We start from the raw sequence: 26,149 nt of genomic DNA on the forward strand, positions 1-26,149 counted from the left end.
ATATTCCCAAAGCGCATCGGAGGATAGAACAGCTTATCAATGGATCGGTTTTGCCTTTTAGGCCACACTGCAAGGCCTAGTGCTCACATCTGTCTTAAAAAATACATGTATTTCACCTTTTGAACCAGGTAGGCTATTTGAGAACAAGTTCTCATTTACAACTGCAACCTGGCCAAGATAAAGCAAAGCAGTGAGACAACACGGAGTTACACATGGAATAATCAAACATGCAGTCAATAACACAATAGGAAAAAAAGTCTATATACAATTTGTGCAAGGGAAGTAAGGCAATAAATAGGCCATAGTGGCAAAATAATTACAATTTAGCAATTAAACACGAGTGATAGATGTGCAAGTAGAGATACTGGGGTGCAAAGGACCAACAAAATATAACAGTATGGGGATGAGGTAGTTGGATGGGCTATTTACAGATGAGCTATGTACAGGTGCAGTGATCTGTGAGCTGCACTGACAGCTGGTGCTCAAAGTTAGTGAGGGAGATATGAGTCTCCAGCTTCAGTGACTTTTGCAATTCGTTCCAGTCATTGGCAGCAGAGAACTGGAACGAAAGGCGACCAAATGAGGAATTGGCTTTGGGGGTGACCAGTGAAATATACCTGCTGGAGCACGTGCAACGGGTGGGTGCTGCTGTGTTGTTTTGGAATGCTGACTCTCCAAGCTAAGGTGACAACAAAGCCTACCATGGATGTTCCCAGTTACTTTGAATGTTCAAAGTCATAGTGTTACAACACTTAAAGCCTCAAAGGAAAGTGAAACTATTTTCAATACGAGTCCTTTATGGCTCGCCACAGCAGTCAACTAGCTAGCTAGGTAGCTTTCTAGCACATTCACTAATTTGTCTGTAAGCAATACATGTTCTTGTCAAACTGTCAACCGAGTAACTAGCAAGCAACAAGATATGTAAAATAGCAGTCTAAAAACCACGAGGGCAAATAGATCAGATTTGATCGCTAGACACAAGTCGCATGGCCGGGAATCAAATTTGTATCTGATTTCAAACCACCTTGGAAGGTCAGGGCCAGCTCCAGACATAAGCGGTCGCTTAGGGGCCCCCGACCAAAAAAGGTTTATACATATATACAGTACCAGTCAAAAGTTTGGACACACCTACTCATTCAAGGGTTTTTCTTGATTTTTTACTATTTTCTACATTGTAGAATAATAGTGAAGACATCAAAACTATGAAATAACACATGGAATAACCAAAAAGGTGTTAAACAAATATATTTTATATTCTTCAAAGTAGCCACCTTGATGACAGCATTGCACACTCTTGGCATTCTCTCACCTAGCTCCATGAGGTAGTCACCTGGAATGCATTTCAATCAACAGGTGTACCTTTTTTTCTACCTTTATTTAACTAGGCAAGCCAGATAAGAACACATTCTTATTTTCAATGATGGCCTAGGAACACTGGGTTAACTGCCTTGTTCAGGGGCAGAACGACAGATTTTTACCTTGTCAGCTCGGGAATTCGATCTTGCAACCTTTCGGTTACAAGTCCAACGCTCTAACCACTAGGCTACCTGCCGCCTTGTTAAAAGTTCATTTGTGGAATTTCTTTCCTTAATGCGTTTGAGCCAATCAGTTGTGTTGTGACAAGGTAGGGGTGGTATACAGAAGATAGCCCAATTTGGTGAAAGACCAAGTCCATATTATGGCAAGAACAGCTCAAATAAGCAAAGAGAAAGGACGTCATTACTTTAAAACATGAAGGTCTGTCAATCTGGAACATTTCAAGAACTTTGAACATTTCTTCAAGTGCAGTCGCAAGAACCATAAAGCGCTATGATGAAACTGGCTCTCATGAGGACCGCCACAGGAAAGGAAGACCCAGAGTTACCTTTGCTGCAGAGGATAAGTTTATTAGACTTACCAGCCTTAGAAATTGCAGCCCAAATAAATGCTTCACAGAGTTTAAGTAACAGACACATCTCAACATCAACTGTTCAGAGGAGACTGCGTTAATCAGGCCTTCATGGTTAAATTGCTGCAAAGAAACCACTACAAAAGGACACCAATAAGAAGAACAGACTTGTTTGGGCCAAGAAACACGAGCAATGGTCCAAATTTGAGATTTTTGGTTCCAACCGCCGCGATTTTGTCAGACACAGAGTAGGTGAACGGAAATCTCCACGTGTGGTTCCCACCGGGAAGCATGGAGGAGGAGGTGTGATGGTGCTTTGCTGGTGACACTGTCTGTGATTTATTTAGAATTCAAGGCACACTTAAAAACTTCTTGAGGCTACCTGGGACGTTAGCGTGCCACCTGTGGCGCACCCTATCAACAGCAGGTGCATTTCAAGAGCGGCAAATTTGAAACCAAATAAATGTACAAATTCAAATTTCTCAAACATACAACTAACTTACAGCCTTTGAAAGATAAACATCTTCTTAATCTAACCACGTTTACCGATTTCAAAAAGGTTTTACGGGGAAAGCATAAAGTTAGGTTATGTTAGGAGAGTACATTGACAATAGCTGTGTGCAATGCATTGTCGATTCAAAGACATGCGTCACCAAAACCATACAATCAGCTAAAATTATGCACTAACCTTTTACAATCTCCATCAGATGACACTCCTAGGACATTTTGTTAGACAATGCATGCATTTTTAGTTCTATCAAGTTCATATTTATATCTAAAAAGAGTGTTTTACTATGGCGTTGATGTTCAGGAAATCGTTTCCCTCCAATACCGGCAGTCAAGTCATGACGACAAAATAATTAATTAATATTAGAAAACATTGCTAAAATATTATATTGTCATTCAAAGAATTATAGATTTACATCTCTTGAACGCAATGGACTTGTCAGATTTTAAATTAACCTTACTGGGAAATCACACTTTGCAATAATCTGAGCACTGCGCCAGAAAAATACGCATCGCGATACAGACTAACCGCCATGTTGGAGGAATCTAAAATCGAAAATACTATATAAATAATCCATTACCTTTGATTCTCTTCATCAGATGTCACTTCCAAAGAGTCCCAGGTCCATAACGAATGTAGTTTTGTTCAAAAAAGCTCATCATTTATGTCGAAAAACCTCCGTGTTGTAGCGCATGATCTAAGCCAGCCGGACTTCACTTCACTTCAAGAACGGAAAAAATATATTTCCGTTCGTTCAAACATGTCAAACGTTGTATCGCATAAATCATTAGGGCCTTTTTTAACCAGAACATGAATAAAATTCAAGGCGGACCATTGGGTTTTCTTTTAAAACGTTTCGGAATGAGAGTACCCACCATCAAATCGCGCGCCAGGGTGAATGATGGACCATCACGTTCCATGGCTCTTATTCGGTCAGATCTCACTGTAGAACACTCAAAACACTTTGTAAAGGCTGGGGACATCTTGTGGAAGCAATAGGAAGTGCCAGAATATACTTCACCCCCTTTGTTTTTCAATGGCAGAGGCTCAAAGTCAATTCAACACATCAGGTATCCACTTCCTGTCAGAATCTGTCTCAGGGTTTTGCCTGCCAAATGAGTTCTGTTATACTCACAGACACCATTCAAACAGTTTTTGAAACTTTAGGGTGTTTTCTATCCATATATAATAAGTATATGCATATTGTAGTTACTGGGTAGGTGTAGGAGGCATTTAAAAATGGGCACATCTTTTTTCAAAAAAGTCTCAATACTGCCCCCTATACCCTAACAGGTTTTAACCAGCATGGCTACCACAGCATTCTGCAGCAATAAGCCATCCCATCTGGTTTGCGCTCAGTGGGACTATCATTTGTTTTTCAACAGGGCAATGACACAACACACCTCCAGGCTGTGTAAGAGCTATTTGACCAAGAAGGAGAGTGATGGAGTGCTGCATCAGATGACCTGGCCTCAACAATCACTCGACCTCAACCCAATTGAGATGGTTTGGGATGAGTTGGACTGCAGAGTGAAGGAAAAGCAGCCAACAAGTGCTCAGCATATGTGGGAACTCCTTCAAGACTTCTTCAAGAAAAAGCATCCAGGTGAAGCTGGTTGAGAGAATGCCAAGAGTGTGCAAAGGTGTCATCAAGGCAAAGGGTGGCTACTTTGAAGAATCTAAAATCGAAAATATTTATTGCTGACCAGCAGATGTCACTAATGTGCATTGTGAACAGACAATGACGCTCCGAGTAATTAACCGTTTTTGGGCCCAATTTGGTGAAAGCGCTGAAGCCTACAGAAAGATTTGGTTTCCCATCACTACAGATTGCTATAACATATGATGTGTTAGCTGATATGTAAAATACCTATCCAGGCGTTTTAAGATCTGCCACGTATCACGTGCCACGCCTGGGCAGAGGAACGTGGCCAACAAGAACGCGTTCCTCTGATGGTGCCGACAGAGATGGTCGGCTCGCTTCGAGTCCTTAGGAAACTATGCAGTATTTTATTTTTTTAATGTATTATTTCTTAGCCCAGGAAGTCTTAAGTCTTATTACATACAGCCGGGAAGAACTACTGGATGTAAGAGCGACGCCAATTTACCAACATTACGACCAGGAATATGACTTTCCCGAAGCGGATCCTCTGTTTGGACCACCACCCAGGACAATGGATCTGATCCCAGAAGCTGACCCAAGACAACGGCGCCGCAGAAAGGGCAGACGGAGCGGCCTCCTGGTCAGGCTCCGTAAACGTGCACATCACCCACCGCTCCCGAGTATACTACAACAAGGTAGACAAAATTCGAGAAAGGGTTGCCTTTCAGAAAGAGATCAGAGATTGTAACATTCTCTGTTTCACGGAAACATGGCTCTCTCGGGATATGTTGTCGGAATCGGTTCAGCCATCGGATTTCTCCATGCATCGCGCCGACAGAGATAAACACCTCTCTGGGAAGAGGAAGGACAGAGGTGTATGCTTCATGATTAACGACTCATGGTGTAATCATAACAACATACAGCAACTCAAGTCCTTCTGCTCACCCAAACTAGAATTCCTCACAATCAAATGCCGGCAATATTACCTTCCAAGAGAATTCTCGTCAGTTATCTTCACAGCTGTGTACATTCCCCCTCAAGCAGACACCAAGATGGCCCTAAAGGAACTTCACTAGACTCTATGTAAACTGGAAACCATATATCCTGAGGCTGCATTTATTGTAGCTGGGGATTTTAAGAAAGCAAATTTGAGAACAAGGCTACCTAAATTCTATCAGCATATTGATTGCAGTAGATAGCCCGGCCATCAAAGGCTAGCTATTTTGACACCCACCAAGTTTGGTACTCACCAAACTCAGATTTACTATAATAAAAATTGGATTACCTTTGCTGTTCTTCGTCAGAATGCACTCCCAGGCCTTCTACTTCAATAACAAATGTTGGTTTGGTTCCAAATAATCCATAGTTATATCCAAATAGCGGCGTTTTGTTTGTGCGTTCAAGACACTATCCGAAGGGTAAAGAAGGGTGGCGCGGCCGGCGCGTTTCGTGACAAAAAATGTCAAAATATTCCATTACCGTACTTCGAAGCATGTCAAACGCTGTTTAAAATAAATTTTTATGCCATTTTTCTCTTAAAAAAGCGATAATATTCCCACCGGGAGTCGTTGTTTTCGTTCAAAGACTGAAAATGAAAACATGGAGTCGTCTTGTGCACGCGCACACCAGTCTCATTGTTCTCAGATCGACCACTTACCAAATGCGCTACTGTTTTTCAGCCAGAGACTGGAGAGTCATCATTCAACGTTCTGGCGCCTTCTGAGAGCCTATGGGAGCCTTGGAAATGTCACGTTACAGCAGAGATCTTTTGTTTTGGATAGAGATGATCAAGAAGGCCAAGTAATGGTCAGAGAGGGCGCTTCCTGTTTGGAATCTTCTCAGGTTTTGGCCTGCCATATGAGTTCTGTTATACTCACAGACACCATTCGAACAGTTTTAGAAACTTTAGGGTGTTTTCTATCCAAATCAAACAATTATATGCATATTCTAGTTACTGGGCAGGAGTAGTAACCAGATTAAATCGGGTACGTTTTTATCCGACCGTGCAAATACTGCCCCCTATCCCCAACAGGTTAAGAGACTAGTCAAGGATCATATCATCTCCACCTTCCAGCCACCCTAGACCCACTTCAGTTTGCATACTGCCCAAACAGGTCCACAGACGATGCAATCGCCATCACACTGCACATTTCCCTATCCCATCTGGACAAGAGGAATACCTATGTAAGAATGATGTTCATTGACTACAGCTCAGCATTCAACACCATAGTACCCTCCAAGCTCATCGTCAAGCTGGAGGCCCTGGGCCTCAACCCCGCCTGTGCAATTGGGTCCTGGACTTTCTGACGGGCCGCCCCCAGGTGGTGAATGTAAGAAACAACATCTCTACCTCGCTGACCCTGAACACTGGGGCCCCACACGGGTGCGTGCTCAGCCCCCTCCTGTACTCCCTGTTCACCCACGACGGCGTGGCCATGCACGCCTCCAACAGAACCATCAAGTTTGCAGTAGTGGGCTTGATTACCAAAAACGACGAGGCAGCCTACAGGGAGGAGGTGAGGGCACTCGGAGTGTGGTGTCAGGAAAACAACATCTCACTCAACGTCAACAAAAAAAAGGAGAAGATCGTGGACCCAATCGAGACCCAATCACTAGTCACTTTAAACCATACTACTTAATAATGTTTACATATCTTACATTACTCATATCATATTTATGTACTGTATTTTATACCATCTATTGCACCTTAGCCATCGTTCATCCATATATTTCTATGTACATATTCTCATTCACCCCTTTTAGATTTGTGTGTATTAGTTGTAGTTGTTGGGGAACTGTTAGATTACTTGGTAGATATTACTGCACTGTCGGAAGCAGAAGCACAAGCATTTCGCTACACTCGCATTAACATCTGCTAACCATGTGTATGTGACAAATAAAATGTGATTTGATTTGAACATGCGTGTCAATTAAAGATCTTGACTAATCAGATGCAAGGCCCAATTAGGGCGTAATCCAGCCCAGGTGTGCAGCCTGGTTGGTTGTTAAAAGCTACCTCAGTTTCATCAATTGTAGCATAGCAGAGGCACGCTGTCCTCTAACCTACAGAGTCACATTAGTTGTTGGCATGGGACTCATGATGGCAAACGCGCTCAGGTTATTGTTCAAGCAACTGGTTTGGTTTTTACTTGTGGAAAACTTCTTAATCTCTCCTGCTTTGTCATATACTTCTAGCACTGACACATGGCAACAACTTCCAAGGCAATTTGACAATCGTCCCCGCTTTAAACAGCCTCCACTCCAACAAACAGTTTCAAGGCCAGTTCGAGTAGAAACTGTCGCTGTGACGTGCCATTCAGACTACATGGAGATAGTCGTGAAGGCTGATCTGTTTCAACTCGGTAATCCAATCGACGTGGATGACCTGCGACTTGGAGTTGAACAGTACCAAGACCAAGAGCCCTGTAGGGCAACAGCGTCAGCAGCCGGAGATGAGTACAGAATATTTGCAGCACTTTCGGACTGTGGAACCAAGAACCTGGTAATATATATATATTTTTTTCAGTAGTTGACTTCTTGAAACAACCTTCTCTTAAATGCTGCTTTGTGAATCCACAGATAACCGAAGACTCATTGATCTACACAAACCTCCTCAGATATACACCCAGAACCACACCAGATGGGGTTATTCGAATGGATGGTGCTGTAATCCCAATTGAGTGTCATTATGAAATGTGAGTTTAGGCTATACTGTTGTATGATGATCATATGAATCCTGCGTTGACCTATTGGTTTATTTACCGGCCTGTACTTTCTGTTTCAGGAAGTACAGTTTGGACAGTTATTCTCTCCAGCCGACCTGGATCCCTTTCACCGCCACAGTGTCTGCTGAAGACACCCTGCAGTTCTCATTGAAGCTTATGACAAGTGGGTATATGAATCCTGGGCTGCGCTTCGCAGGGTACTATTTTGTTGAACATTCAGATAATCTAAAGGGTACAATGGCGCTCTCCCAGAAGCTTGGTAAAACCCGTGAATTGAATGTTCAGATATAAATGTACTATGTAGCACAAATGCTCTTCTGACATGCAAAATACGGAATCACATCAGACAACTTATGGGGGACACTTCTGTCTGCAATGTTATACAGTTTGCATACTAAACATGGCCCTGTTAACAAACCCCTCATTTGAATCCATTATTAGATGCTCACTAGTTTAGCGCCTATTGACAATAAGTTCTGGCCGGGGTAGTTTTAATAGCGACTCGCGTTCGTAACTTTAAAACGCATCGCTTGCAGTACGGTCTTTCACATCAGCGACACATTTTCGTGGTTGACATACAGAAGACAGAGGCGTACCTGTGCTAATTAGTTATCTGCGTCTTCAAACACCTGTGTATAAACGGAAGATTGACGCCACAAACGTGTTGTCACTGAAATACTGTCGGCTACAACTAAATGGTGTAGAGTAACTAAGTGTTGCGCGTGTTAAGTGATTTTGATGCGATATGCAAGAGGGCTTTGTTTCTTGAACTATACTGCAATAGAGGCTTTAGCTGCCAGGGCCACGTCACATCTAAACAGATGGTCCTTGGACTATAAGGAGTAATGTTAGGCTCCTTTAGTTGATTATTGGATAACCTGTCTTTACTTGCCATTTCCTTTCCAGGTGACTGGCTCTATGAGCGGGGTTCTGGAGTCTACTTCCTGGGTGATCCCATCAACATTGAGGCGTCTGTCAGGGTTGCTCACCACACCAGGCTCAGGGTCTTTGTTAGCAGCTGCGTGGCCACACTGGACCCTGATAGCAACTCTGTCCCCAGATATGTCTTCATTGAGAGTGATGGGTAAGCAGGGGGGAAAATGGCTTAGAACGACTATTCTCCGGCTGGCCCGTAGAGAACGATAGAATATGCCATTTGAGGGCTTCCACCATTTTTAAAGTAGTCAACTGGTGCTTGGTGGTTTCTTTGAGACTTCTTAATTGGTTACTAAGGCAGATGCCCCAATATGTATCTCCCTCCAGGTGCTTGACGGATTCCCAGCTGCCTGGTTCCCGCTCTGGTTTCATGCGTAGAACCCAGGACAACAAGCTCGGGTTCCACATTGATGCCTTAGGTTCTACCAGGAGGACAGGGCAGAGGTGAGGGCGGTATTTAAAAAAGAACAGATGTTGTAGAGGCCATTACGGGTACTGTAGTAAAATTATTCTACAGTAACATAATTTACAGACATTATGTAGGCTACTGTGATTCTGCATCTTTGTTTTGCTCATCCTGTTTTTTACAGCTGTACATCACCTGCCACCTTATGGCAGTCCCTGTCATGGACCATGCAGAGCCTAGCAACAAGGCATGCTCCTTCATTGATGGCAGGTGGGATAAGTCATATTTCCTTAGCTGCTGTGACCTATTCACTGGAATAACCATACCATTTAAAAAAAATGCTGTGTTCTTGGTCCATGAGTAGATCTTTCATACATTTCAGATGGAGGTCTGCTGATGAGAATGATTTGCTATGTGGGCGTTGTCTAAGCCTGAGTAGACAGAAGGGGGTTGATCAAGCTCCAGCACAACGTCCCCTCAGTCCAAGACTAGGTGGTAGCCAACTTGAACCTCGTGTCTACCGCAACAAACCCCCAGTCTCTGGTGACAATTGGAGTATTGGGATGAAGGCCAAGAAAGGTGTATTTGACATCTTAATCCCTCTATTCTGTCACCACCTTCTCAAAACACATTGCAGGGTTGGGACCTTCCCTCAATTTCCATCTCAACCATATTGGAGAAGACTAATTGAAAAGTGTCTTGACTGCAAAGGTGTGTGCTTGCATGTGTTTAATTAATGTGTTGTCCTTTTAGTATGGGACCAGGATACTACTTTGGGCCCCATGATGGTCCTCCCAAGTAAACAGAAGAGTACACCTCTATCTCCACGGATGAGTGGAGGTATCGATATACCTGGCTTCCCTGCCTCAACAGGGGACAGGAAGCCCGTATCACCTGGCAGTCGTTGGAGTGGCATGGACTTCAAGAGAGGTAATTTGACTCTGACAAGGCATAATCTTATTCCTTATGTAGTGCACTACCTTTGAACAGGTAGTCTTGATAACCCAACCCTAGGCAACAGCAGTGACTAGGGTCTGGTTTCAATGACTGACTCGTTTGGCAACTTCTCCCAACAAATCACGAGGCAGACATAGCAGAAGGTCATGATTTGAAACCAAATTTTGCAGGGAATACCTTTGCAGTGGTTTTAGTGAAGGTAGTTGAGGCAAACTAGCCACTTGCATAATGCACTCATTAAAAAGAACTGATCTCCATCTTGCAGCTACTATTTTGTATGTATTCAAGCGGATCAGGTAGTGACATAGGCAGACTTAGTTCCTCTATGCCAAACTCACATTCCAGTAGGTACAGAAGTGTAAAGCCAGTTTTTAAAATGTGTGGGAGGCAACCAGGATGTCTCGACTATTGCCCAGACCATGATGCACTGGCCAAAAGTAGTGCACTCTATAGGTCATCGGGTGCCACTTCGGACACCTGTCTTTTCCTATCCCTATAGGCTAGCAATTCTGCCAACACTGGCTGTGTTAATCTGTTCCATTTAATTCCAGGACCTTATTTCGCCCAATCCCAAATGCGGCTAGTCCCTTGGGCCTGAGGTTTGGACCCAACAACAAGCACGGTCTCGTTAGCTCTGCAACATATGATGGCTTCATCAAGCAGAAAGAACTAATCGCCCAAAGAGGTAATGACAGTACTTTACTGTTTTGCATGTATGATAATTGCATGTAGGCTCTGTGCTAAATAGTCTGTTCTCAGAGCTGGAGGCCACCCCAGACCCTGAGTTGATTCCTACACCTGAGCCCATTGGAGACCTTGAGGTTACCACAGAGAAAGAGGGTCTGGGTGAAGAGAAGGATCAGAATGAGATTGGAACCTATTGAAAGGGTATGTATGGGATGATGGTACTGCTATTTTAGAGTTAAATAACCTGCACATGGCAAGCAGGTTAGCACTTATTGGGATGGCTCCGCAGAATGTTCACTAGCTGGCACAGCCACAAAGTAATAAAATATGATTTTTAAACATTAACCTCACTGCCAACCCTAATGCTTAACATTAAATTAAAAGCATACATTGTTACAATGTAGCCAACTTTGACTTTCCATCTAGTGGTAATCGCTAGTTCTGCCTCCAGGACAATACCGTCTCGATAAATGTCAACCTGCACATGGCACTTGCCAGTATCACTTTAAAATATCTGACTTCAGAGCTTTTGATGTGTTTCATAAAGAAGGAATATGTTCCCAGTCCACTATCTATTTCTAGAACTGGAAGGCGCTGTTGTCGTGGTGGCCCATAATAGACTTGCTCCAAGCAGCAGCACACCAACTCACTGAGGTTGGTGCCAGTCCTGATGTCCCAGCACACAAGGATGCCCCTACAACAAAGTGACATGAGCACCACCACATCTGCTCCTGGCGAACTCAACCAGTGAAGGGACTACCACAACACTGAGATGATGCCTGTTAATCTCTTTGAAAAATAAATGATTTAATGCTACTTCGACTGACTTTCTGTCTTCACCATTATGCACTACATGCTAGAGTAATCTGAAATATTGCCTTCATTTGTTAAAGTGAGTGCCCAGCAATGTAGAAGGGCAACACATTATCAGGGGGCATATTCAGTAGTAGGCTCAACCAACAAGAATGTTGCACTTGGTATGGAAACCCCTTCACTGTTGCTGCCAACTGACATTTCCTAGCGTAGTCTTTGGTCTGTATTGGTGTTTGCATAGCCAGACATCACATCCTGGATTAGTGTGACTCTGTCCAAGGTTCCTGATTGAGCATGTAAGTTACAGGGCATTCTGAGAAATTGGGCTTGCAATGTGAACTCCAGCTATAAAGGGTCTGATGAATGGGTGGACTGCACAGGAGGTTGGTGGCCCCTTAATTGGGGAGACCGGGCTTGTGGTAACTGCAGTGGAATGGTATCAAACCCGTGTTTGCCTCAACCTCCACTGGCGGCCTGGAACCAGAAATCGGCACTGGCACTTCTAACTGGTCCTTTTCCTTAAACCCCGCCCCTTTGTGAGACTTCCATTATTATCCACAAGGATAATTTAGTGCTAAAACCCACGTTTTGGGGTTTCGTCTGGTGTACGCCTAGCCTCAGTCAATGGAAAGGCTTTGGTCACGTTCCTCCCTGACTACATTGCAGATGTATGCCAGATCTTAAATGCCTGGTAATGTATTTAACTCGGCTAACCACATACAGCAATCTGATGCACTGTTGGACGCGGCACAACCACTGGATGCAACGCTTAAGCATCTAGTGGGCAGGCGTTTACGGTCAGAAATGCGCACGAGATTGCCACAGCACCTATTCTGATTTCAACAAGAGATGAGAATGATCGGGTGCCAATTCACACAATTTATATGGCTGCATTTAGACAGGCAGCACAATTCTGATCTTTTTCTACTAATTGGTCAAGACCAATCGCAAAAGATGTTTTTTCAGATCGGATTGGTCAAAAGGCCAATTAGTGAAAAAAGGATCAGGAATTGGGCTGCCTGTTTAAATGCAGCCAATGGCCTTAGGGTTCTAGGCCCATATTCCCAAAGCGCATCGGAGGATAGAACAGCTTATCAATGGATCGGTTTTGCCTTTTAGGCCACACTGCAAGGCCTAGTGCTCACATCTGTCTTACATGTATTTTTTATTTCACCTTTTGAAACAGGTAGGCTAGTTGAGAACAAGTTCTCATTTACAACTGCAACCTGGCCAAGATAAAGCAAAGCAGTGAGACAACACGGAGTTACACATGGAATAATCAAACATGCAGTCAATAACACAATAGGAAAAAAAGTCTATATACAATTTGTGCAAGGGAAGTAAGGCAATAAATAGGCCATAGTGGCAAAATAATTACAATTTAGCAATTAAACACGAGTGATAGATGTGCAAGTAGAGATACTGGGGTGCAAAGGACTAACAAAAATATAACAGTATGGGGATGAGGTAGTTGATGGGCTCTTTACAGATGAGCTATGTACAGGTGCAGTGATCTGTGAGCTGCACTGACAGCTGGTGCTTAAAGTTAGCGAGGGAGATATGAGTCTCCAGCTTCAGTGACTTTTGCAATTCGTTCCAGTCATTGGCAGCAGAGAACTGGAACGAAAGGCGACCAAATGAGGAATTGGCTTTGGGGGTGATCAGTGAAATATACCTGCTGGAGCACGTGCTACGGGTGGGTGCTGCTGTGTTGTTTTGGAATGCTGACTCTCCAAGCTAAGGTGACAACAAAGCCTACCATGGATGTTCCCAGTTACTTTGAATGTTCAAAGTCATAGTGTTAGAACACTTAAAGCCTCAAAGGAAAGTGAAACTATTTTCAATACGAGTCCTTTATGGCTCGCCACAGCAGTCAACTAGCTAGCTAGGTAGCTTTCTAGCACATTCACTAATTTGTCTGTAAGCAATACATGTTCTTGTCAAACTGTCAACCGAGTAACTAGCAAGCAACAAGATATGTAAAATAGCAGCCGAAAAACCACGAGGGCAAATAGATCAGATTTGATCGCTAGACACAAGTCGCATGGCGGGAATCAAATGTGTATCTGATTTCAAACCACCTTGGAAGGTCATGGCCAGCTCCAGACATAAGCGGTCGACCAAAAAAGGTTTATACATATATACAGTACCAGTCAAAAGTTTGGACACACCTACTCATTCAAGGGTTTTTCTTAATTTTTTACTATTTTCTACATTGTAGAATAATAGTGAAGACATCAAAACTATGAAATAACACATGGAATAACCAAAAAGGTGTTAAACAAATATATTTTATATTCTTCAAAGTAGCCACCTTGATGACAGCATTGCACACTCTTGGCATTCTCTCACCTAACTTCATGAGGTAGTCACCTGGAATGCATTTCAATCAACAGGTGTACCTTTCTTTCTACCTTTATTTAACTAGGCAAGCCAGAGAAGAACACATTCTTATTTTCAATGATGGCCTAGGAACACTGGGTTAACTGCCTTGTTCAGGGGCAGAACGACAGATTTTTACCTTGTCAGCTCGGGGATTCGATCTTGCAACCTTTCGGTTACAAGTCCAACGCTCTAACCACTAGGCTACCTGCCGCCTTGTTAAAGTTCATTTGTGGAATTTCTTTCCTTAATGCGTTTGAGCCAATCAGTTGTGTTGTGACAAGGTAGGGGTGGTATACAGAAGATAGCCCAATTTGGTGAAAGACCAAGTCCATATTATGGCAAGAACAGCTCAAATAAGCAAAGAGAAAGGACGTCATTACTTTAAGACATGAAGGTCAGTCAATCTGGAACATTTCAAGAACTTTGAACATTTCTTCAAGTGCAGTCGCAAGAACCATAAAGCGCTATGATGAAACTGGCTCTCATGAGGACCGCCACAGGAAAGGAAGACCCAGAGTTACCTTTGCTGCAGAGGATAAGTTTATTAGACTTACTAGCCTTAGAAATTGCAGCCCAAATAAATGCTTCACAGAGTTCAGGTAACAGACACATCTCAACATCAACTGTTCAGAGGAGACTGCATTAATCAGGCCTTCATGGTCGAATTTCTGCAAAGAAACCACTACAAAAGGACACCAATAAGAAGAACAGACTTGTTTGGGCCAAGAAACACGAGCAATGGTCCAAATTTGAGATTTTTGGTTCCAACCGCCGCGATTTTGTCAGACACAGAGTAGGTGAACGGAAATCTCCACGTGTGGTTCCCACCGTGAAGCATGGAGGAGGAGGTGTGATGGTGCTTTGCTGGTGACACTGTCTGTGATTTATTTAGAATTCAAGGCACACTTAACCAGCATGGATGGCTACCACAGCATTCTGCAGCAATAAGCCATCCCATCTGGTTTTCCGCTCAGTGGGACTATCATTTGTTTTTCAACAGGGCAATGACCCAACACACCTCCAGGCTGTGTAAGGGCTATTTGAACAAGAAGGAGAGTGATGGAGTGCTGCATCAGATGACCTGGCCTCAACAATCACCCGACCTCAACCCAATTGAGATGGTTTGGGATGAGTTGGACCGCAGAGTGAAGGAAAAGCAGCCAACAAGTGCTCAGCATATGTGGGAACTCCTTCAAGATTTCTTCAAGAAAAAACATCCAGGTGAAGCTGGTTGAGAGAATGCCAAGAGTGTGCAAAGGTGTCATCAAGGCAAAGGGTGGCTACTTTGAAGAATCTAAAATCTAAAATATTTATTGCTGACCAGCAGATGTCACTAATGTGCATTGTGAACAGACAATGACGCTCCGAGTAATTAACAGTTTTTGGGCCCAATTTGGTGAAAGCGCTGAAGCCTACAGAAAGATTTGGTTTCCCATCACTACAGATTGCTATAACATATGATGTGTTTGTTAGCTGATATGTAAAATACCTATCCAGGCGTTTTAAGATCTGCCACGTATCACGTGCCACGCCTGGGCAGAGGAATGTGGCCAACAAGAACGCCTTCCTCTGATGGTGCCGACAAAGATGGTCGGCTCGCTTCGAGTCCTTAGGAAACTATGCAGTATTTAGTTTTTTTATGTATTATTTCTTAGCCCAGGAAGTCTTAAGTCTTATTACATACAGCCGGGAAGAACTACTGGATGTAAGAGCGACGCCAATTTACTAACATTACGACCAGGAATATGACTTTCCCGAAGCGGATCCTCTGTTTGGACCACCACCCAGGACAATGGATCTGATCCCAGAAGCTGACCCAAGACAACGGCGCCGCAGAAAGGGCAGACGGAGCGGCCTCCTGGTCAGGCTCCGTAAACGTGCACATCGCCCCACCGCTCCCGAGTATACTACATGCCAATGTCCAGTGTCTTGACAACAAGGTAGACAAAATTCGAGAAAGGGTTGCCTTTCAGAAAGAGATCAGAGATTGTAACATTCTCTGTTTCACGGAAACATGGCTCTCTCGGGATATGTTGTCGGAATCGGTTCAGCCACCGGATTTCTCCATGCATCGCGCCGACAGAAAAAAACACCTCTCTGGTAAGAGGAAGGACGGAGGTGTATGCTTCATGATTAACGACTCATGGTGTAATCATAACAACATACAGCAACTCAAGACCTTCTGCTCACCCAAACTAGAATTCCTCACAATCAAATGCCGGCCATATTACCTTCCAAGAGAATTCTCGTCAGTTATCTTCACAGCTGTGTACATTCCCCTCAAACAGACACCAAGATGGCCCTAAAGGAACTTCACTAGACTCTATGTAAACTGGAAACCATATATCCTGAGGCTGCATTTTTTGTAGCTTGGGATTTTAACATAGCAAATTTGAGAACAAGGCTACCTAAATTCTATCAGCATATTGATTGCACTTTGCGCGGGGTTAATACACTCGACCACTGCTACTCTAACTTCCGCGATGCATACAAAGCCCTCCCTTCGGCAAATCCAACCACGACGCCATCTTGCTCCTACTGTCTTATAGGCAGAAACTCAAACAGGATGTACCAGTGACTAGAACTATTCAACGCTGTTCTGACCAATCGAAATCCACGCTTCAAGATTGTTTTGATCACGCAGACTGGGATATGTTCCGGTCAGCCTCAGAGAATAACATCGACCTATACGTTGACTCGGTGAGTGAATTTATAAGGAAGTGCATTGGAGATGTTGGACCCACTGTGACCATTAACCTGTTATGGCTAGGGGGCAGTATTTTCACGGCCGGATAAAAAACGTACCCGATTTAATCTGATTATTACTCCTGCCCAGAAACTAGAATATGCATATAATTACGAGGGGATCCCATGCTTTTATTTTCTCTCTCTTTGTACTAAAAACGATTTCCCGGTCGGAATATTATCGCTTTTTTACGAGAAAAATGGCATAAAAATTGATTTTAAACAGCGGTTGACATGCTTCGAAGTACAGTAATGGAATATTTCGATTTTTTTTGTCACGAAATGCGTCGTGCTCATCACCCTTCTTTACCATTCGGATAGTGTCTTGAACGCACGAACCAAAACAGAGGATATTTGAACATAACTATGGATTATTTTGAACCAAACCAACATTTGTTATTGAAGTAGAAGTCCTGGGAGTGCATTCTGACGAAGACAGCAAAGGTAATAACATTTTTCTTATAGTAAATCTGACTTTCCTCAGGGCTAAACTTGGTCGGTGTCTAAATGGCTAGCCCTGTGTTGCCGGGCTATCTACTGAGAATATGGCAAAATGTGCTTACATAGCGAGTGCATAGAGGAGTTCTGTATCTATAATTCTTAAAATAATTGTTATGTTTTTTGTGAACGTTTATCGTGAGTAATTTAGTAAATTCACCGGAAGTTTGCGGGGGTATGCTAGTTCTGAACGTCACATGCTAATGTAAAAAGCTGGTTTTTGATATAAATATGAACTTGACTGAACAAAACATGCATGTATTGTATAACATAATGTCCTAGGGGTGTCATCTGATGAAGATCATCAAAGGTTAGTGCTGCATTTAGCTGTGGTTTGGATTTATGTAACATTATATGCTAGCTTGAAAAATGGGTGTCTGATTATTTCTGGCTGCGTACTCTGCTGACATAATCTAATGTTTTGCTTTCGTTGTAAAGCCTTTTGAAATCGGACAGTGTGGTTAGATAAAGGAGAGTCTTGTCTTTAAAATGGTGTAAAATAGTCATATGTTTGAAAAATTTTAGTTTTTGTATTTTTGAGGAATTTGTAATTCGCGCCACGCCCATCATTGGCAATTGGAGCAGGTGTTCCGCTAGCAGAACGTCTAGATGTAAGAGGTTAAACCTACCCTAACCAGAAACCGTGGATGGATGGCGGCATTCGCGCAAAACTGAAAGCACGAACCATCGCATTTAACCATGGAAAGAGGTCTGGGAATATGGCTGAATATAAACAGTGTAGTTATTCCCTCCGCAAGGCAATCAAACAAGCAAAATGCCGGTACAGGGACAAAGTGGAGGCCCAATTCAACGGCTCAGACATGAGACGTATGTGGCAGGGTCTACAGGAAATCACGAACTACAAAAAGAAAACCAGCCACGTCACGGACACCGACGTCACGCTTCCAGACAAACTAAACACCTTCTTTGCCCGCTTTGAGGATAATACAGTGCCACCGCCGCGGGCCGCTAACAAGAACTGTGCCGCGCCTCTCCTTCTCCGTGGCCGACGTGAGTAAAACATTTAAACGTGTTAACCCTCGCAGGGCTGGTATTCCGCCCAGACGGAATACCTAGCCGCGTCCTCAGAGCATGCGCAGACCAGCTGGCTGGTGTGTTACAGACATATTCAATCGCTCCCTATCCCAGTCTGCTATCCCCACATGCTTCAAGATGGCCACCATTGTTCCTGGACCCAAGAAGGCAAATATAATTGAACTAAATGACTACCGCCCCATAGCACTCACTTCTGTCATCCTGAAGTGCTTTAAGAGACTAGTCAAGGATCATTTCATCTCCACCTTCCGGCCACCCTAGACCCACTTCAGTTTGCATACCGCCCAAACAGGTCCACAGACGATGCAATCGCCATCACACTGCACACTTCCCTATCCCATCTGGACAAGATGAATACCTATGTAAGAATGATGTTCATTGACTACAGCTCAGCATTCAACACCATAGTACCCTCCAAGCTCATCGTCAAGCTGGAGGCCCTGGGCCTCAACCCCGCCTGTGCAATTGGGTGCTGGACTTTCTGACGGGCCGCCCCCAGGTGGTGAATGTAAGAAACAACACCTCTACCTCGCTGACCATGAACACTGGGGCCCCACACGGGTGCGTGCTCAGCACCCTCCTGTACTCCCTGTTCACCCACGACGGCGTGGCCATGCACGCCTTCAACAGAACCATCAACTTTGCAGACGACACAACAGTAGTGGGCTTGATTACCAAAAACGACGAGGCAGTCTACAGGGAGGAGGTGAGGTCACTCGGAGTGTGTCAGGAAAACAACTTCTCACTCAACGTCAACAAAAAAAGGAGATGATCGTGGACTTCAGGAAACAGCAGAGGGAGCACCCCCACCATCTACATCGAAGCGACAACAGTGGAGAAAGTGGAACGTTTTAAGTTCCTCAGCGTACACATCAACGACAAACTGAAATGGTCCACCCACACAGACAGCGCCTCTTCAACCACAGGAAGGCAAAAAACAGATAATCAAAGACAACAGCAACCCGAGCCACTGCCTGTTCACACCGCTACCATCCAGAAGGTGAGGTCAGTACAGGTGCATCGAAGCTGGGACCGAGAGACTTTAGAACAGCTTCTATCTCAAGGCCATCAGAATGCTAAACAGCAGTCACTAACTCAGAGAGGCTGCTGCCTACATGGAGACCCAATCACTAGTCACTTTAAACCATGCCACTTAATAATGTTTACATATCTTACATTACTCATATCATATTTATGTACTGTATTTTATACCATCTATTGCACCTTAGCCATCGTTCATCCATATATTTCTATGTACATATTCTCATTCACCCCTTTTAGATTTGTGTGTATTAGTTGTAGTTGTTGGGGAACTGTTAGATTACTTGGTAGATATTACTGCACTGTCGGAAGCAGAAGCACAAGCATTTCGCTACACTCGCATTAACATCTGCTAACCATGTGTATGTGACAAATAAAATGTGATTTGATTTGAACATGCGTGCCAATTAAAGATCTTGACTAATCAGATGCAAGGCCCAATTAGGGCATAATCCAGCCCAGGTGTGCAGCCTGGTTGGTTGTTAAAAGCTACCTCAGTTTCATCAATTGTAGCATAGCAGAGGCACGCTGTCCTCTAACCTACAGAGTCACATTAGTTGTTGGCATGGGACTCATGATGGCAAACGCGCTCAGGTTATTGTTCAAGCAACTGGTTTGGTTTTTACTTGTGGAAAACTTCTTAATCTCTCCTGCTTTGTCATATACTTCTAGCACTGACACATGGCAACAACTTCCAAGGCAATTTGACAATCGTCCCCGCTTTAAACAGCCTCCACTCCAACAAACAGTTTCAAGGCCAGTTCGAGTAGAAACTGTCGCTGTGACGTGCCATTCAGACTACATGGAGATAGTCGTGAAGGCTGATCTGTTTCAACTCGGTAATCCAATCGACGTGGATGACCTGCGACTTGGAGTTGAACAGTACCAAGACCAAGAGCCCTGTAGGGCAACAGCGTCAGCAGCCGGAGATGAGTACAGAATATTTGCAGCACTTTCGGACTGTGGAACCAAGAACCTGGTAATATATATATATTTTTTTCAGTAGTTGACTTCTTGAAACAACCTTCTCTTAAATGCTGCTTTGTGAATCCACAGATAACCGAAGACTCATTGATCTACACAAACCTCCTCAGATATACACCCAGAACCACACCAGATGGGGTTATTCGAATGGATGGTGCTGTAATCCCAATTGAGTGTCATTATGAAATGTGAGTTTAGGCTATACTGTTGTATGATGATCATATGAATCCTGCGTTGACCTATTGGTTTATTTACCGGCCTGTACTTTCTGTTTCAGGAAGTACAGTTTGGACAGTTATTCTCTCCAGCCGACCTGGATCCCTTTCACCGCCACAGTGTCTGCTGAAGACACCCTGCAGTTCTCATTGAAGCTTATGACAAGTGGGTATATGAATCCTGGGCTGCGCTTCGCAGGGTACTATTTTGTTGAACATTCAGATAATCTAAAGGGTACAATGGCGCTCTCCCAGAAGCTTGGTAAAACCCGTGAATTGAATGTTCAGATATAAATGTACTATGTAGCACAAATGCTCTTCTGACATGCAAAATACGGAATCACATCAGACAACTTATGGGGGACACTTCTGTCTGCAATGTTATACAGTTTGCATACTAAACATGGCCCTGTTAACAAACCCCTCATTTGAATCCATTATTAGATGCTCACTAGTTTAGCGCCTATTGACAATAAGTTCTGGCCGGGGTAGTTTTAATAGCGACTCGCGTTCGTAACTTTAAAACGCATCGCTTGCAGTACGGTCTTTCACATCAGCGACACATTTTCGTGGTTGACATACAGAAGACAGAGGCGTACCTGTGCTAATTAGTTATCTGCGTCTTCAAACACCTGTGTATAAACGGAAGATTGACGCCACAAACGTGTTGTCACTGAAATACTGTCGGCTACAACTAAATGGTGTAGAGTAACTAAGTGTTGCGCGTGTGAAGTGATTTTGATGCGATATGCAAGAGGGCTTTGTTTCTTGAACTATACTGCAATAGAGGCTTTAGCTGCCAGGGCCACGTCACATCTAAACAGATGGTCCTTGGACTATAAGGAGTAATGTTAGGCTCCTTTAGTTGATTATTGGATAACCTGTCTTTACTGCCATTTCCTTTCCAGGTGACTGGCTCTATGAGCGGGGTTCTGGAGTCTACTTCCTGGGTGATCCCATCAACATTGAGGCGTCTGTCAGGGTTGCTCACCACACCAGGCTCAGGGTCTTTGTTAGCAGCTGCGTGGCCACACTGGACCCTGATAGCAACTCTGTCCCCAGATATGTCTTCATTGAGAGTGATGGGTAAGCAGGGGGGAAAATGGCTTAGAACGACTATTCTCCGGCTGGCCCGTAGAGAACGATAGAATATGCCATTTGAGGGCTTCCACCATTTTTAAAGTAGTCAACTGGTGCTTGGTGGTTTCTTTGAGACTTCTTAATTGGTTACTAAGGCAGATGCCCCAATATGTATCTCCCTCCAGGTGCTTGACGGATTCCCAGCTGCCTGGTTCCCGCTCTGGTTTCATGCGTAGAACCCAGGACAACAAGCTCGGGTTCCACATTGATGCCTTTAGGTTCTACCAGGAGGACAGGGCAGAGGTGAGGGCGGTATTTAAAAAAGAACAGATGTTGTAGAGGCCATTACGGGTACTGTAGTAAAATTATTCTACAGTAACATAATTTACAGACATTATGTAGGCTACTGTGATTCTGCATCTTTGTTTTGCTCATCCTGTTTTTTACAGCTGTACATCACCTGCCACCTTATGGCAGTCCCTGTCATGGACCATGCAGAGCCTAGCAACAAGGCATGCTCCTTCATTGATGGCAGGTGGGATAAGTCATATTTCCTTAGCTGCTGTGACCTATTCACTGGAATAACCATACCATTTAAAAAAAATGCTGTGTTCTTGGTCCATGAGTAGATCTTTCATACATTTCAGATGGAGGTCTGCTGATGAGAATGATTTGCTATGTGGGCGTTGTCTAAGCCTGAGTAGACAGAAGGGGGTTGATCAAGCTCCAGCACAACGTCCCCTCAGTCCAAGACTAGGTGGTAGCCAACTTGAACCTCGTGTCTACCGCAACAAACCCCCAGTCTCTGGTGACAATTGGAGTATTGGGATGAAGGCCAAGAAAGGTGTATTTGACATCTTAATCCCTCTATTCTGTCACCACCTTCTCAAAACACATTGCAGGGTTGGGACCTTCCCTCAATTTCCATCTCAACCATATTGGAGAAGACTAATTGAAAGTGTCTTGACTGCAAAGGTGTGTGCTTGCATGTGTTTAATTAATGTGTTGTCCTTTTAGTATGGGACCAGGATACTACTTTGGGCCCCATGATGGTCCTCCCAAGTAAACAGAAGAGTACACCTCTATCTCCACGGATGAGTGGAGGTATCGATATACCTGGCTTCCCTGCCTCAACAGGGGACAGGAAGCCCGTATCACCTGGCAGTCGTTGGAGTGGCATGGACTTCAAGAGAGGTAATTTGACTCTGACAAGGCATAATCTTATTCCTTATGTAGTGCACTACCTTTGAACAGGTAGTCTTGATAACCCAACCCTAGGCAACAGCAGTGACTAGGGTCTGGTTTCAATGACTGACTCGTTTGGCAACTTCTCCCAACAAATCACGAGGCAGACATAGCAGAAGGTCATGATTTGAAACCAAATTTTGCAGGGAATACCTTTGCAGTGGTTTTAGTGAAGGTAGTTGAGGCAAACTAGCCACTTGCATAATGCACTCATTAAAAAGAACTGATCTCCATCTTGCAGCTACTATTTTGTATGTATTCAAGCGGATCAGGTAGTGACATAGGCAGACTTAGTTCCTCTATGCCAAACTCACATTCCAGTAGGTACAGAAGTGTAAAGCCAGTTTTTAAAATGTGTGGGAGGCAACCAGGATGTCTCGACTATTGCCCAGACCATGATGCACTGGCCAAAAGTAGTGCACTCTATAGGTCATCGGGTGCCACTTCGGACACCTGTCTTTTCCTATCCCTATAGGCTAGCAATTCTGCCAACACTGGCTGTGTTAATCTGTTCCATTTAATTCCAGGACCTTATTTCGCCCAATCCCAAAATGCGGCTAGTCCCTTGGGCCTGAGGTTTGGACCCAACAACAAGCACGGTCTCGTTAGCTCTGCAACATATGATGGCTTCATCAAGCAGAAAGAACTAATCGCCCAAAGAGGTAATGACAGTACTTTACTGTTTTGCATGTATGATAATTGCATGTAGGCTCTGTGCTAAATAGTCTGTTCTCAGAGCTGGAGGCCACCCCAGACCCTGAGTTGATTCCTACACCTGAGCCCATTGGAGACCTTGAGGTTACCACAGAGAAAGAGGGTCTGGGTGAAGAGAAGGATCAGAATGAGATTGGAACCTATTGAAAGGGTATGTATGGGATGATGGTACTGCTATTTTAGAGTTAAATAACCTGCACATGGCAAGCAGGTTAGCACTTATTGGGATGGCTCCGCAGAATGTTCACTAGCTGGCACAGCCACAAAGTAATAAAATATGATTTTTAAACATTAACCTCACTGCCAACCCTAATGCTTAACATTAAATTAAAAGCATACATTGTTACAATGTAGCCAACTTTGACTTTCCATCTAGTGGTAATCGCTAAGTTCTGCCTCCAGGACAATACCGTCTCGATAAATGTCAACCTGCACATGGCACTTGCCAGTATCACTTTAAAATATCTGACTTCAGAGCTTTTGATGTGTTTCATAAAGAAGGAATATGTTCCCAGTCCACTATCTATTTCTAGAACTGGAAGGCGCTGTTGTCGTGGTGGCCCATAATAGACTTGCTCCAAGCAGCAGCACACCAACTCACTGAGGTTGGTGCCAGTCCTGATGTCCCAGCACACAAGGATGCCCCTACAACAAAGTGACATGAGCACCACCACATCTGCTCCTGGCGAACTCAACCAGTGAAGGGACTACCACAACACTGAGATGATGCCTGTTAATCTCTTTGAAAAATAAATGATTTAATGCTACTTCGACTGACTTTCTGTCTTCACCATTATGCACTACATGCTAGAGTAATCTGAAATATTGCCTTCATTTGTTAAAGTGAGTGCCCAGCAATGTAGAAGGGCAACACATTATCAGGGGGCATATTCAGTAGTAGGCTCAACCAACAAGAATGTTGCACTTGGTATGGAACCCCTTCACTGTTGCTGCCAACTGACATTTCCTAGCGTAGTCTTTGGTCTGTATTGGTGTTTGCATAGCCAGACATCACATCCTGGATTAGTGTGACTCTGTCCCAAGGTTCCTGATTGAGCATGTAAGTTACAGGGCATTCTGAGAAATTGGGCTTGCAATGTGAACTCCAGCTATAAAGGGTCTGATGAATGGGTGGACTGCACAGGAGGTTGGTGGCCCCTTAATTGGGGAGACCGGGCTTGTGGTAACTGCAGTGGAATGGTATCAAACCCGTGTTTGCCTCAACCTCCACTGGCGGCCTGGAACCAGAAATCGGCACTGGCACTTCTAACTGGTCCTTTTCCTTAAACCCCGCCCCTTTGTGAGACTTCCATTATTATCCACAAGGATAATTTAGTGCTAAAACCCACGTTTTGGGGTTTCGTCTGGTGTACGCCTAGCCTCAGTCAATGGAAAGGCTTTGGTCACGTTCCTCCCTGACTACATTGCAGATGTATGCCAGATCTTAAAATGCCTGGTAATGTATTTAACTCGGCTAACCACATACAGCAATCTGATGCACTGTTGGACGCGGCACAACCACTGGATGCAACGCTTAAGCATCTAGTTGGGCAGGCGTTACGGTCAGAAATGCGCACGAGATTGCCACAGCACCTATTCTGATTTCAACAAGAGATGAGAAATGATCGGGTGCCAATTCACACAATTTATATGGCTGCATTTAGACAGGCAGCACAATTCTGATCTTTTTCTACTAATTGGTCAAGACCAATCGCAAAAGATGTTTTTTCAGATCGGATTGGTCAAAAGGCCAATTAGTGAAAAAAGGATCAGAATTGGGCTGCCTGTTTAAATGCAGCCAATGGCCTTAGGGTTCTAGGCCCATATTCCCAAAGCGCATCGGAGGATAGAACAGCTTATCAATGGATCGGTTTTGCCTTTTAGGCCACACTGCAAGGCCTAGTGCTCACATCTGTCTTAAAAAATACATGTATTTCACCTTTTGAACCAGGTAGGCTATTTGAGAACAAGTTCTCATTTACAACTGCAACCTGGCCAAGATAAAGCAAAGCAGTGAGACAACACGGAGTTACACATGGAATAATCAAACATGCAGTCAATAACACAATAGGAAAAAAAGTCTATATACAATTTGTGCAAGGGAAGTAAGGCAATAAATAGGCCATAGTGGCAAAATAATTACAATTTAGCAATTAAACACGAGTGATAGATGTGCAAGTAGAGATACTGGGGTGCAAAGGACCAACAAAATATAACAGTATGGGGATGAGGTAGTTGGATGGGCTATTTACAGATGAGCTATGTACAGGTGCAGTGATCTGTGAGCTGCACTGACAGCTGGTGCTCAAAGTTAGTGAGGGAGATATGAGTCTCCAGCTTCAGTGACTTTTGCAATTCGTTCCAGTCATTGGCAGCAGAGAACTGGAACGAAAGGCGACCAAATGAGGAATTGGCTTTGGGGGTGACCAGTGAAATATACCTGCTGGAGCACGTGCAACGGGTGGGTGCTGCTGTGTTGTTTTGGAATGCTGACTCTCCAAGCTAAGGTGACAACAAAGCCTACCATGGATGTTCCCAGTTACTTTGAATGTTCAAAGTCATAGTGTTACAACACTTAAAGCCTCAAAGGAAAGTGAAACTATTTTCAATACGAGTCCTTTATGGCTCGCCACAGCAGTCAACTAGCTAGCTAGGTAGCTTTC

At 43.9% G+C, this 26,149-nt stretch overlaps 1 protein-coding gene and 1 pseudogene across 1 annotated transcript; both read left to right on the top strand.

The window, feature by feature from the left end:
* Positions 1-7,020: 7,020 nt before the first annotated feature.
* Positions 7,021-11,526, top strand: LOC115175720 (zona pellucida sperm-binding protein 3-like; annotated as a pseudogene).
* An 8,220-nt stretch (positions 11,527-19,746) lies between these two features.
* LOC115175721 (zona pellucida sperm-binding protein 3-like) lies at positions 19,747-24,253 on the top strand. Its single transcript, XM_029735185.1, has 11 exons — positions 19,747-20,227; positions 20,305-20,420; positions 20,510-20,613; positions 21,356-21,533; positions 21,713-21,830; positions 21,977-22,062; positions 22,175-22,371; positions 22,545-22,721; positions 23,300-23,434; positions 23,509-23,637; positions 24,002-24,253. The coding sequence occupies exons 1-10, from the start codon at positions 19,814-19,816 to the stop codon at positions 23,631-23,633; spliced, it is 1,650 nt and encodes a 549-aa protein (XP_029591045.1). The 5' UTR covers positions 19,747-19,813; the 3' UTR covers positions 23,634-23,637; positions 24,002-24,253.
* The last annotated feature ends 1,896 nt before the right edge of the window (positions 24,254-26,149 follow it).

Source organism: Salmo trutta, chromosome 36 (assembly GCF_901001165.1).
Source record: "Salmo trutta chromosome 36, fSalTru1.1, whole genome shotgun sequence".
Taxonomy (NCBI): Eukaryota; Metazoa; Chordata; class Actinopteri; order Salmoniformes; family Salmonidae; genus Salmo; species Salmo trutta.

Excerpts from the sequence above, each read along its gene's own strand:
- LOC115175721 (XM_029735185.1), top strand. The coding sequence starts at position 19,814 with ATGGGACTCATGATGGCAAACGCGCTCAGGTTATTGTTCAAGCAACTG. Across the intron at positions 21,831-21,976 it reads ACCAGGAGGACAGGGCAGAG|CTGTACATCACCTGCCACCT; the intron begins GTGAGGGCGGTA and ends TGTTTTTTACAG. Across the intron at positions 22,063-22,174 it reads TGCTCCTTCATTGATGGCAG|ATGGAGGTCTGCTGATGAGA; the intron begins GTGGGATAAGTC and ends CATACATTTCAG.